Source organism: Pseudoliparis swirei, chromosome 5 (genome assembly GCF_029220125.1).
Source record: "Pseudoliparis swirei isolate HS2019 ecotype Mariana Trench chromosome 5, NWPU_hadal_v1, whole genome shotgun sequence".
Lineage (NCBI taxonomy): Eukaryota > Metazoa > Chordata > Actinopteri > Perciformes > Liparidae > Pseudoliparis > Pseudoliparis swirei.
The window spans coordinates 21,379,121-21,393,931 of NC_079392.1; the positions used below are offsets into that span (position 1 = coordinate 21,379,121).

The 14,811-nt window shown below is 43.6% G+C and overlaps 1 protein-coding gene across 2 annotated transcripts in view; it reads left to right on the forward strand.

The window, feature by feature from the left end:
* agbl4 (AGBL carboxypeptidase 4) overlaps positions 1–14,811 on the forward strand; it is a 267,416-nt gene that overhangs the window by 109,085 nt on the left and 143,520 nt on the right. The window contains exon 4 of one of the 2 annotated variants that reach the window (XM_056414156.1): positions 5,971–6,065. The exons of the other annotated variant lie outside the window; for it this stretch is intronic. Coding sequence (XP_056270131.1) covers positions 5,971–6,065 — 95 coding nt within the window. The remainder of the gene's footprint in view (positions 1–5,970; positions 6,066–14,811) is intronic. 2 annotated transcript variants of the gene reach the window in all.

The window sequence follows — 14,811 nt, forward strand, 5'->3', positions numbered from 1 at the left end:
TGATACTATTTTAAAAATATCAAACCCAGATTCTTAGAAAATACTTGGTTAGAGGCATAGCAGATAAAGCTGCAGCCGTATTTCAGCTGTTTATTATCAGACAGATCGTCACATTAACTCAACATGTGTCTCATTACTTAACCCTGTAAGACCCCTCGTTGTAATATTACAACGTCACTTTTATCTCTAAAAAACACATTTGCAAAAACGTTTTTTGGGGAAAGACCATATTTACATAGTCAATGGGTCCTATTGTCTTGCCTTGCAATGCCTTTGGATTGTAAATGTATATATAGGTGTGGCCATAAGGCCATGAACTCACTCTACCTGCAAACTTTCCCAGAAGCACATCTCCTTGTTTCATTCAACTGGTTATATCAACATTGAAGTATGTAAATTCCATGAAATATTTTTTTTGGTGATTGTTAGACTATGTAGTTCATGTAAATACTAAGTTATTGTGGAATTAATGCATCACATTAGATTTTCAGCTTGTTATGTAATTGTTGTAATTTTACAACGTTGGGTGAAAATGGTAGCTAAAATAGCAGGTGCACCTTGCACACTACATGGAGACATTCCACTTCTCGGATGTTCAGATACAGGATAAATATAATGTATTTGATGATTCACACTTTACAAAAGGGTTATTTGTTATAATTTTAAGTTTAGACCATATTTGAATAATTCTAAATGGGTTAGGGTAACCCAAACCCTATGCTATTTCTATGTTCGCAGTGAGATATAGTCAACTGTTTTTTAAATCTGGACTTTGTTGGTTTGCCCAAATATCTCCTTGTTACACAAGCCAGATAATGTGTGTAGAATGCTTTGGAGGATGGTTGTTCAGGGACAAGTTGTAAATGTTTTGGAATGTGGGAGTTGCATGTATTTTGCATTGGTCAGGGAGAGGGTAAATGTTTTGTAATGTGGGGGTTTCATTTATAATGCATTGTTCAGGGAGAGGGTAAATGTTCTGGAATGTGGGGGTTGCATTTATAATGCCTTGTTCAGGGAGAGGTGTAAATGTTCTGGAATATGGGGATGTAAGAGTTCTGGGGGGGTTGTATTTTCCTTTTTTAAATGTAAGTAGAGAGCACATTAGGCTAGCCAGACAGTATTGTGTGCCATCAGTGGAGTGTATTGCCTGAATAGGATTAATTTGCATTGGAATTAGTTATACTTGAACATTCTCTAACTATTGTTTCCATTCCAGAATGCCACCAGCAAGGAGAGCAAATGCTGAAATTCTGCTACCAACTAGGCCCAACGTTGCAATATTACGTTTCCCTAAAAACTTACAAAAACATTTTTTTTTAAATTAATCCTTCATTATCTGCATCAGAAGACTCTTACAACATCATCTGACTTAAAAAAAAAAACGTTTTAGATATTATTTCTATGCTTGGGTCTTACAGGGTTAAACTACATTACTCAGGTGAGGAGTAATCCTACATAATTAGTCATCACTTCACTTTATGATTTCTACATAATTTCACATTTACCCATCCATGTGCTTTAAATTACAAATCTGCTTCTCACTCCCATTGCATTCTATACGAGTTATATATATTTTGCAACAATTCTGATAAAATGGCGCACAAAGCATTATCTTGAGGACACAATCGGAACACTATCGCGTTTAGTTGTGCACGTCTGTGCTGGAAACTGAGTGAAAGCCATCATACAGTAAATCACTGATGTGTGTCAAAGTAATGCTCCGGTTAACCACTTTATTAATTGTGTGTGTGCTTGATTCCCCGTAACAGACGGCTAATTTTTATCATTGTACAGTATTGGTATTGGTGTGTGTGTTTGTGTCTGCTCATCTGTTGGACTCTCTTTGTGTGTGTGTGTGTGTGTGTGTGTGTGTGTGTGTGTGTGTGCTCCTGGCGGTGTCAGGCATTCCCCAGTACTGTGGTAGTTGGCAGGCTGTGCGTCAGTGATCAGACTGATCAAAGACAACAGGAGAGGAACAGGCGGCGCTGCCAGCAGCCATCAGCCTGCCCGTCTCTGACGGCTATGGGCAGGACTCTCAGATCTGCTCTTCTCACTGGTGTTGAGCTGAAAGGAAATCCCAGTGTGGCCGAGGCGACCCAGTGAACCACAGTTGGGTGATGAGTGCAGGACACCTGATACATCACAGCGACATCGCCTTTCAGACCACTGGGCAGCATCTCAAGTGCAGGGTTGTGGTAATAATCATATTTTTTATGCGATTAAACTATTGTATTAAATTTAAATGAAATATTTGATCTGGTCTGACACAGAGTCCCTGGAGCGTTTAGCGTCACAGTGGATTCAAAACGATGATGGGACGTCTCTCTAAGTCTGCTCAGCCGTCACTATATGAAGGACAACGTACTCATTCTCTCTTTGGAGCTCCTCTGGGCCTCCACATTTAGAGTGGCCCCTTTAATAATTAATCCGGCCTTCTTCCAGGAAGCAATGCTATCTGGCCACAGGCTCGATCGATGGAGATCCAAAGACAGCGTTTGGTCCTAAATGCAATCCTCTCCCGAAGAGGCACCAGCGAGGCTATTTCAGTGCCCAGCCCTGTGGCTGGCTGGCTAGTCTTTTTAAAGGTCAGCAAAGAGGTCAGGGTTAGAATTGAGTCCCCTAAAACCTGCACCGGTGTCACACTTACAGCATATATCAATCCGAACGTTTGCTTCGAATTATATGTTTAAAAAAACATCAACTTTTTTTTGATTGATCAGTACATTTATGTACTTTTGGGGTTTTGCAGAATTCTGGAGTCATTTGTTTTGAAGAACTACCTCATTAAATCCCCGCAGATACATTCTAGTTATTTTATGCCGTGAGAGTGCAAAAATCGTACTTTCTGCACCATTAAGGTTCACTTGAGTTTTGTATGTTAGAAGATTCGTTCAACCAAAAGAGGTCCAACTGTTTTCAACTCATGTAAAGAAATATAATAGTTTGTATGCAATACTTAAGGATGCCTATTGTCACTGCATGTGTGTGTGTGTGTGTGTGAGTTGTGGCGCAGCAGAGACACCTGTTCTAGTCTGTAATTCGGCGGTGATGGGGACGGCGAAGGGCTTTGACACGCTCCGTCGACATGACAGCTCAGACAGCATGGATGTTAATCTCTTCTAACTGCTCCCAGCCTAATTAAATCTTCCAGGGCAGCACACACAAATACACACACGCGTGTTCTAAATTGGTCCTGGTTGCGCACACGTTTTTTAACGATCTGGAGAATTGGCCCCACAGCAGTTTGTTTGATTCTAAATCTCTGAAATGGTGTGTGTGTGTGTGTGTGTGTGTGTGTGTGTGTGAGAGAGAGTGAGAGAGAGAGAGAGTGAGAAACACAGCATTATACTTTTATTAAGTTTCTAGATGAGAATCGCATCCCTTTCTGTGTGTCCCAGCTCTCATGGCTGTTTAGACCTCACATTCTTCAAATGAGAGATTGCAGGTACTCATATCATTCCTGGTGCTCTGCAGCTGTGGGTGGACATTTTGGAATAAATCTATTTCAAACCGCAAACTGTTCTGACGATCTTTAAAGTTGTGCATTTAATCTGGACTTGATTTTTTTTTTAAGAATTGAGCGAATCAAAATCAAAGAGGCACGACTTAACATAAAAGTTGTTGGGATGATTTTGAAGCATCTGTAAACCACAGCCACAGACATTTATCTTTGTGCTTGTATTTGATGAGATGTGGTTTTAGCAACTACAATTTCATGCCAAAAGAATACCACAAATGCACTGAATAAACTCAACAGATTACTCCGACTGCCATCGAAGAGTTCTGAGACACAAGCGGCACATGGATATAACATGTGGTCATTGAGACATTCATTTCCATAATATAACCCCATAACTCACAGACAGAGTAGACACTAGACATGTGTGTGTGTGGTTGTATAATGCTTCATGAGGCAGAAGGTGTGACACCAATACTTAACTGTAGAAAGCTGCCGAGGAGCTCTCGCAGGAAACCAACACCGAATGGACCCGATGTACTCGAGGTATCAGATACTACGTTACAGAATCATACATTGTGTCTTAAAAGTGGTGTGGACATCTTCCCTGCTGGTCCGTCCTTGTTAGGAAATTGTCCACGTTTTTTCCTGCCTCGCTTTCAAGCTTCTCAAAGTTCCTCCCGTCTTGTAGGTTAAACACTGACTTTGTGATCCGATGTTTAGTCACAGCCTGAACCACAATATTCTCTTTAATCTATTCAGCTTCAATGAAATCAGTGAAGCAGAGGGAGACTGAGACTTCCACATGGCGCGTGCCTGCCTCCCACCAACCAGCCCACCTGCCTGTGTCCTCCACATCTGTCCACTGAGCCAGTGGAGTTTATTTTCTTTACCTCTCAGTAACTTTCTCCCTGCCACCCGTGGTCATCCCCGTTGTGTAGTTATCCTCTGTCTCTTTGTGCTCTATGCTATTACAATTCCGCCTTCTTTTCTGCGTCCGGCCTCAGCTCCCTCTGAGTTAAACAGGCCGAACACATAGATTACAAACAGTGGGTCGAGTCGAGCGAGAGAGGAAGACAATCTGAATGTTGCTGTGGATAAAGAACGAGGAAGGAGGCTGTGCGGTCCAAGAAAGCCAGTGGAGTCAGAATAAGGCTGTATTTGCCTGAGGGGGGAAAAGGCTGAAAAGTAGCTCTTGCGACAGATGTGCGGGGCAGTAAAGTGTAATTGAAATGCCAGCAGCAATGGTCTTATCTCTCCGCTACAGGAGCCTGCTGCCAGTCTCAACATCAGTTAGATGTCATTTTACCTAAGTCTGAATCAGCTTGCCACAATCCCCATTCCTCTGATACTAGGCAGGAGAAAAAAGAGAGCAATGAACAGGGGGGGAGGGAATGGAGAAAGAAAAGGAGGGAGATGAGGGTGGGGAGTCTGTAATAGGATTTCAGTAGCACCCAGTTAACTTCCACCACCTGGACTAAGTTGGTAATTTGATATGCCCCATCAATGGGATTCATTTACTTCAGCGCAGTATTACCATTGCCATTCATTTGACTTTTTAAAAAGTGCATTTATTCATTTCTCCCTCTACATTTCCCCACACCTCCCGATCCTTATCGCGCACGCTGGAGGTTGGGGAAAGGGAGGAAGGGCTGTTGCACAATATGTTCAGCTCAGAAAGAAAGTCCTTGGTCCAGAGGAGGTGGGAAGCCACGGTTGTCCTCTGAGCTCCAGGCAAAGCTTAATGTTTCGGGCCAGGCAGCATCCCTCAAGGGAGGACCGTAATGTCCTCCCAGATTAGAGGCTGGCACTCCTCGGAGCGGCTGCCTTCTATCGGGAACTTTGTGACTGCAACATGGGATTATCTGCGGGACATTAAAACTGCTTTATCTCCTCCCTGTATTGTTAATGTGTGGTGATGGGGTGTGTTGTTGGTGTTATCCCTTTGTGGGAGTGGAACGCGTTTCCTCTCTGTGGGCTTCTTCCGCTGTTTGGTGGTTTGTAGATGATTATAAAGAACGAGTCAATGACAGTCCATAAGGCTTTTGTCTTATTCATACTCAGCTGCCAATGGAACAAAGTGAAAATGTGCACGGTGAGGTATAATATTATATTATTAAATAAGATGTCATATTTAGACAAGACTAAGAGATCTTGAAATTAGCCTGGAAAAACTCATTTTGACCCGTATTTCAACATTAGGAAGTGTTGTGTGTCATAATAAGACCTTCATGTAAAGAGGTGTACCTTTTCAAGATATTCATTGTTTGAAAACAATGCATCTTCCCTCACTTGTTTGATGGTTGTGACTTAAATTAAGTGATAATAGATATTTGGATATATGTCCTTAACCTTAGTTGATGCATGTCTGCATTTCGCAGCACATTACGATCAAATATGCAAACACGACACAGACAAACTCATCAAAGTATTGCGAAGTACGACCAGTGGTCAAAAACACCTCGGCGACTTTTATTAATTTGTGGCTTTATTGTTCTTTCCTGTCTTTTCAGAGAGTCATTTTCAACGTGGTCAACTTCTCCAAGACCAAGAGCCTTTATAGAGATGGCATGTCTCCTGTAGTCAAGTCGACCAGCAGGCCCAAATGGTGAGTGTGCAATCACAACATTATTACCAACTCTACCAGCATTTTTTTATAATGGGGATGATCCGCGCCAGCGTCAGAAATACACGATGGCAAAGAGCAAAACTGCTCTTAAGAAATATAATTTTACCCCTGATATCATTAGAAGAGGGGTAACAAATGCTCCCATAATTTCCTCTAATAATTATGATAATTTAATGAACTTGTCAAAAACATCGTAGCCTATATGACCCTGTCCAGAATCTATTAGACTACTATAATAGTCTTATTATTGCCATTTGATGACAATTGCTCATATACTGTAAGCCTAAATAAGTCTATTTATTACTTTTTAACAAAGGTTAAATGTTATTTCACAAGTTTCAAAAATGTCCCCCAATTTATTTTTAATTGCCCCTGGATTTCAATCAGTGGGGCAACAATGGCCTCATAAAACAATATGTCAATTTCCTAAGTTGATCTGCACTAAAATGTCATTTCATCTGTTACCAAAGTTCCGAAAAGAGTTCCATAAAATCTCTAACAATAGACACTCACACACACACACACACACACACCAAAGACTGATACTTTAGATTTCCAGAGTGGATGCGTCTAGGCACATTAGCATGTGATCCATTGGTTGCCAGTATGACGGCTGTCTGATGTAATAACACTTGACTGATGGATGCAGAGATGTGTGTGTGTGTGTGTGTGTGTTTGTGTGCGTGTGCGTGAGTGAATAGGTGTGGCAGGAGGAAGCGTTGCTGATGCAGTGGGGTTGGACTGCCAAGCAGGCGCAGGCGGGTGGATCCAGCGGGGCGAGGAGGGGAACAGGGGTGGCGTGATGAAGTGTTGCCGTCCAAGAGGAGCCCTGACATCTGTCATCAGTTGATGGAGGGCATCCACGGAAAAGCCAGGCATCTGCCACCCCGAGCCCGTCTACGTCTGCTAGCCTAGCACCCGCGCCGCCCATACCGTAGCACGCCGGTCACCGGCTAATGGGAATAGACAACGGGCACGACGTCGACTCGTAGACAGGAAAGATGAACTGCTGTTGACTCCATGTGGTGTGGTGGCAAACTTCTTTGCGCTTCTTTTTTTTTTTTTTTTTAAAGTGCCAGCCACTGCGAACTGTACCTTTTTATTACAGCCAAGCTTTAAAATTGGTGTTATTTCTCACGTGAGTGGAGTCACTCTGCCAGTTTCTGAGTGGACAACACTTTAAAAGCAAAGTCACAATTATGTTTCGAGACACGCGTTCACGGTTTTCATGCGCGGTCTTGTGACTGGCATTTTGTGCCGTGTAATTATTGCCCCACTGTCTTACTGGTCGTGACAAAACCTCCGAGGTGTTAATCTGAGCGGCAGCTTTGCTGGGTCATTCAGGTCTCGGAGCTTTTTGTAATATGCTAATCATGCCACCCTGGCCATGTTTATGTTGCAATAAGCTTTCATAAATAGGTATTTAAGTGACAGACACAGCAGGGGGTACCGTAGCTGAGGCCCGACTCCAATTACCTCCCCAGGCTAATACTGTTTTAACCGCTCCTCTCGGCACCGTGCCATCCAAAGGGCCTCATGTGTCATGCACTTATAGAGCCATTTTCAACTGTCTGGGGCTTCCAAGACCGCAGCTGACATTGTTTGTGTCCCCACAAAGTGGTCAAGATGCTTTTAACACAACCTCCTCTATTTGACTTTCCGCGAGCACAACAAAGCAGAGACAGCTCCTAAAGTAGCAATCTTCTTTTTGACAGTTACAGATATGGAATAAATAAAATGGCAGAGCGCGGTGGAGAGCTTCGCCTGTCTGATCCAAACTCACACAGGACAGGATAAAGAAGGTACTGAGAGAGGGAGATATAGAAAGAAAAAAGGAGAGAGAGAGTGGAGGAGAAACAGACAGAGAGAGTGGAGGAAGAAAAAGAAGAAAAAAAAGTACACGAAAAAGAGATTACTGAGACAGGTAGACAGGTGGGAGAGAACGGGAGAGAGGTAGCAGGAACATATTTCTCCCCCACCACCGACCACCCCACGCCTGCATCTATCAAAAGAATGGTCAGTATTAGGCCAGGAGTTGAAACCTTTATCTCCCCGTGCAGGTGCCTCTTGTCCTGGGGCCCCGGCATCGTTTGGTGCTGGGGGCTGCAGGGCATGGCCGGTCTCGGCTAAGCTGGCCGTCTCAGTGAGAGACAACTGGCAGATTACAGTCCTGCAGGACGTTCACTGCTACAGGTGAATGTATCTTTCCTCTATCCCTTCCTCCATTCCTTTTTCCTTCCATTTTGCACTCCTCAAGCCTCGAGACATCAGAGCAACCAGAGGTCCCGGATGTACTGTAGCACGTGGCATTCAAGGAGGTTAATGAAACAACGAATGATGGACAAACTCATTGAAAAGGACAACATCGCTCCCGTAATGTAGGACATATTAACAATGTTTTTTGTATTCCTTAAGTGCAAAGACTACCCTTTGTACTACACGGTTCATCAAACACCAGCAATATGACTATTATCCTTTGTCATTACAGGAAGAGCAAATTTACACTATATCATTTTACGGTCTTAAATATGATCAGCCTCATGGAGCCTAATCTGTGTCGCGCTGAATAAAAGCGAACCTTTTCCATCTTGCTCACTCTAGTTGCAGGATTCATTGCTCACCCTCAACACCAAAAAGATGAAATTAAATTGGCTCTTGTGATTTGTAAATTGACTTCAAGTTTAAAGTGAAAACAGAAAATCCAAGAAAAGGAGAAAAAGAGTGAGTTTTCCGAGGAGAGAGAGAAAAAACGCATATTTTTATGTACTAGTCCGTCAAAGACAACAGCCCCCTCGGTGACACTCGGTGCCAACCGCGCTCCCTGATGCCTGCTCATTGTTAGACTGCTGGAGCAAAGAATTGCCCGGTATCTTTACTTTCCCGAGATAAGCTAATTAGAAAGTCAGAGAGCGTGGTGTAATGCAGCTGTTGGAGGCCGGAATGCCGGCGGTGGAAACGGCCGCGACGGCTGCACGAGGCAGACCGCATCAACCAGCAGATGCTTCGTCGAGAGCGGAGGAGACGGAGAGGCGGGTGTACGACTGCAGAAGGCGATTTAAAAAGAGATCCGTCACAAGTCCAACGTGATCTCTTCAAATAGCTTGCTTCGTCCGACCGACATCCCCAAACTCATTGTTCAGTTTTATTAAATGGAGAATAGCTGCATGTCTTCAACATGTGACGATGTTTTCTGCGGGGACTTATCTGTACTTGTAGAGGTGGTGAGAGCCAGCGAGAGATAGTTTGCTGTTTTCCCTTGAAAGTAGACTGAGATGATAAACTGGTTATTGAATTATTGTCTGTTGATCAGCTAACGAATGCGTTCACGTTTCATCTCTCAAATACAAAACGTCAAACCTTCACATCTGTTCATCTGTGCAACAAAATAGCCAAAAATTGAATTTTTAAATTGTTGCTTCATGTGTAAAGTGTGTACATTTCTATGTATATTTATAAGACAATTCAAACAAACACAGTTGATATTTAATTCTGACATTATTGTCACTTTTACCTCACGAGCTTGAACACGTGTCTTTACACCATTTCTTTGCTAATTAAATCCGGGATGTATAATATACTGGCACCGTTCGGAGGAGTCGTGTCTCTTTTAATTAACTTTCCACTTTTTTCGTCAGGCAGTAGGTGCGAGGATAAAAATAGCTCCACCTCTAACTGAGCCGACAGATGAACAGTCAGAGTTGAAGGAAATGGGTTTGCCAAACATTGCATCTAAAGTTAGAACCAGCCAACCTTGATCAAGGGTACATGTTTTTTTGGAGGTAACTAATAACAGGGGAGTGCTTTTCAAGCAGTCGTGCTCAGCTCCGACGGTCAGTCAGGGCAATTTTGCTTACGACCAAAATCCTTCCTGTAAGCATGTGATGTAACACCAGAGTGAAATTCTATTTGGAGATGTCTGCCTCTCAGTCGTGGTGCGTGTTTGCAGTAATTGTTCTGTCAATCAGCACAGCTTTGGCCTGCCTGCATCCTCCTGCCACTTGTTAAGCCCTGGCAGAGGGCGAGGGGGGGTGAGGGGTGGGGAGAGAGGATACCTCCACTGCCCTGTATGTCTCTCATTGCACAGCTTTGTCTGTCTCTATACGGTGGTTCATTTTATCTCCTTAAAACTCACTTCTTCTCCAACATGTCCTCTTATATTTGTACATATTTTCCCGGTTTGAATATGTTGCTTTATTTTGGTTCTGCTGGTACTCTATCATGTCTTGTTATCCTGGAATGTATTCTTTTGTTTGTTTATTCAGTGTTATCCCATGATGTGTATGTGTTATCAGATCATCAGTTAAATGTGTTGCTGAACTTAAAGTGTCAGCCTCACATTCCTCTGATAAAAAACCTTTGCACATGTCTTGTGTTTATAAAAATTAAAAAAAAGGGATTCTGACTCCGAGTCTTAAACATTTAAACACAAACAGAACAAAAATGACAGAAAGAGATCAAACCAATGCTGCAGCCCAGGGGATGCGCGACACCCACTGATCTCCAACACATACAGCACTGCAGGTCCTGCAGGATGAAGGAAAGTGCGTATGCCGCCTCAACAAAAAGAGAGAAAGAAAAACCTCTTATCCAGCACCACACTCACACCTCCCATCCTCTAACGGCCGTACTGCTGAGCCGCGCCGCCGGAGTCCGAATGCAGCCAGTGTGTGTGACAGCAGTGTGTGTGACAGCAGTGTGTGTGACAGCAGTGAGGGAGACAGCAGTGAGGGAGACGGTCCCTCTCTCGAGGACAAAAGTGCCAGACAGCAAGTTGAAGACGGACAGACTGTAAAGGTTGAGCGGGGGGCTCCAGCGGACCTCTCCGCTCCGGGTGTCTGCACCGTGTCCGCTCGCCTCTCCTCTCCCGCCGCCGAGCCACTTGCCCAATTAACAAATGAAGAGTGATGTAAAATAGCGAATAGCTTGTGCTAATTAATAGGGGAATTGAACGCTTGTTAATTAAGGGCAAACAGGACGAGGACCGGCTCGGGTGATTTGAGCAATAAAACCGAGACTAACGATTCATTTCCGAACGGACTCGCTTCATAAGAAACATCGAGCGAGCCTCAGTTTGCCGTTTGAGAACCCGCGAGGCGCCCATCCTGACTTTCACCACCGAACTGAATCACACACTTATATTTTGCCGATATATCCTGGATTCAAACACAAAAATCCCCACAGATCGTTTGCAACAGAACAAATAACGACTATATGGTGTCTTAAGAATGTATAACAAAAAGGATTCACTCGAACACGAGTCTCCGTGGTATGACACGACATCTTAGTGGCGTGTTGACGATGTATTGGAATTGAATAAAAAACCTGTTGTTTTTGACTTATATTGCGAGCAATTCCCAATGATATTTAGTACTTGAGTGTCTCACGTATTTCCCTCTTTGCTCGTCTCCCCGTGGTCGTACTTGTTCGAGACACGGATCGTCAGTCGTGGCTTCACACGTTTACTGTCTTCCTCGAGAGACCAGAGAAGCTTTACGGACTTTTCTCGTCCATTTTTCTCAATCTCACAGCTTTACTGCAATGTTTTGCTGTAACATAATTTTCATTACACCTTCACTGTGCCTGCGGCCCGTATCTCTGCGTGGCTGCGTGTGCTTTAATTTAAAAACAGAGACCGTGTGTTTGCGCCGCTTCCTCGCTCTCAACAACGTTTTGAAGTGGGAACCGGAGCAATCATTCGACAGACAGGAAGTCTATGGGTTTCATATAACATTCTTAGATTACATTTTTTTCTATATATATATATGATGTTCCCTCGCCGTCAACATTGTCTGCGTGATAACGGAGACGGTCACAATATTTGAATAAAAACCAAGCGCAGAAGAAAGGGAGACACACAAACGCGCACATGCACCTAATTATCTGTCACTGGTTCGACCGGCGACAGGAAATGGAGTGAAGTGTGAATCTGAGTGAATATTTGCAGGAGGAAAAAAAAGAGAATACCTGGAGTACTGTCGCTGCGAAAGTCACGTGGCAACTCTGTAAGGAAAATGTGTAGTGGTGTCGTGTTCATGTTCCCGGGGGGGGGGGGGGGGGGGGGGAATGACTTCCCTTTCCGCCTCACTCCAGTTGTCTTTAAGGACTTGAGAAAGGAAAATGATCACACTGCTTTATGTTATTAGATGAAATGGCACCTCCCCCCGTCTCCACTTTTCTATTCCATCTGGGAGTCTTCTGGGTAGAACACACTGGAGACAGAGAGGAAGAGAGAATGAGAAGCAGAAACTCATTTGCATGCTGCCAAAGAGAGTGAAAGAGGATTATGTGTGTGTTTGGGGGGGGAAATAATGGGAGAAAATCTAACATATAGATTAATAATCTTCCAGATGAGAGATCAGGAGGTGTGTGAGTTCGGGGGGCCGCAAATGTGCTCAATAGCGAGTGCTCGTGCAGAGAAAGGCGCAGGTATAAAAATAAAAAAAGGCAAGTGTGAGAGCGAGCGGTGCTGCGACAGATAGGGCCACTTGCTCCTGGCTCTCTATTCAACCCGCAAATGACTTACCTGGACAGTTTCATGTTTGCCTGGAGAAGAATTAAAAAGGCACTTCATTTCCCCTTTTACAGGCTACAGGGTACGCATGTCAGTGCAGCCCCCCCCCCCCCCCACATCCCTCTCCCTCCTCCCCTGAAAGTGCTCTAATCTAAATGCTTTTGTCAGGGGAGATTTGGTAGATTGCAGCAGGCAGAGGTACAAATTGGTTGTGTCATCTTCTAATGAACTAGGTGAAGCGTTGCAGTTTTTCTGCAGCCAGCAGTCCCCTGATTACTGTACTGTAAGTCAGCGCCTGCCTTTTGTAGGCGGGAGACCTCACCTTCACCCCTCTTTGTTCAGGCAGCGCTCGCCAACATCGCAAAATGTTCTGTCGCTGTAAATCCTGCGAGACACGGGACACATTCTTCACGGGCTCCTCCTGAAGTATTTCTACACCCACAGGCCCACGCTGGATTTACATTTACATTGCATATATATATATATATACACACAGCAGTCGAGCCTGCAGGCTGTGCAGAATACTGTGAGTTTTGTTGTGTGTGTGTTGATGCTTTGCTATAGCCTGTTTAAAGCTCATTGGGCGATGATGAGCTGACCCCCTGACTTGAACTAAAGGATAATGGGTATCTTAGAGATTCCACAAAGCCTTTCTATCAGGTGTTTACGGGACACATCAGGACACTTTGTAGGACTGCTTGATATTTATAACACACGCGTATATGTGTGTGTGTTTGTGTGTGTGTGAGTGTAGGTGTGTGTGTGTGTGAGAGAGAGAGTGTAGGTGTGTGTGTGCGTGTGTCCAGTATCTGCAGTTTTCGGGCACACGGACTGTTCTCCTCTCTGAAAATGCATCCCTAAAGAAATGATTTTCTTCCCCTAATTGAGTTTACCTCTCATCTCATTCTGCACTCATTGATGCTAAGACTCTCTCTGTGTAGATACATGTATGAGGGTGCAACCACATGGACGGAGTCCTGCACACACAAACACAGGAAAGAAAGACAGAAAGGAAGAAAGAAAAGGGTTGAAATAGGAGATTAATGGCATCATTATTTGTTTACTCTTCCTCCATTTACTGCTCGGCTCGTTGATTGACCACATAATGTACATTATATGATATTTGTTGGCTATTTGTTCGCCCGTCAGAATATTGTGGCCTTATGTTTGTCATCAGAGAAAATACCTATGAATGAAAATCATCAGAGGAAATAATCAATACAATATATAAATATAAAAAACAAATTATTATTAGTCACATATAAATATATATATATATTTATATATAAATATATATATATACATACATGTATGTACATACATACATGTATGTATGTATATATGTATTTATAAAGAAATATATACATATGTATATATATATGTATATATATGTGTATATATATATATATATATACACGTGTGTATATATATAGTTTCCTTCATTTGCTGGTTCTCTGAATTTTTTGGAAGAATCAGAAGTGGGCCTTAAGATACAAAAGGTTGAGAAGCCCAGTCGTCTGAGGTAGCTCGCAGTGGAATCATCTGTCACCGGTCTATTTGTAAAATGGCTATTAAAAAAAAAAAAACTGCATCACTGTCCACCAAACAATACAAGATAAAAGCTGAAGCTGACAGCAAAAACAGCAGCGCAACAGCTGTTAAGATATTGTTTTCCTATATCGAGAGCGCCATGCCAGCCAGGCTGTGTGTGTGCGTGCGTATGTGTGCGCCTGCGTGTTTGTGTGTGTGTTTTTCCTGGGTGGCCCCGGGTGTGCACATGGCTCCCACTGTGAATCTGTTTGTACTCGCTTGTGTTTGTGTTTGTCAGCACGTTTGTTGACGACACTGTAGGACATCAGGGTGGGATTGCTCTGAATGTGAGGAAACAGCTCATCTGAATATAGATAGGTCCCATCTGGAGGCGGTTGGCTTCGGCCCTTCATAATTTTGTAAGCAGCTAAGCATCTGGGGTCCGCTAATGAAACTAAAGGCACTGGAAAAGGCCCTGGGCTACCACAGGCTGCCTGAAGCTGCCGGGGATGTGGGGAGGAGGGAGGGAAAGGAATGAGGAACAGCGGTGGAAAGGATGGAGGGAGACATCGGCCAGGAAGAAAGAGTGTGCTGAGAATATCAGAGGCCTTAAAGAGACCTCGATGGCTCCTTTGAGAGAACAGGCAAGAAAGCCAAGTAGGCCATTAGAAGACTGAGCCATAA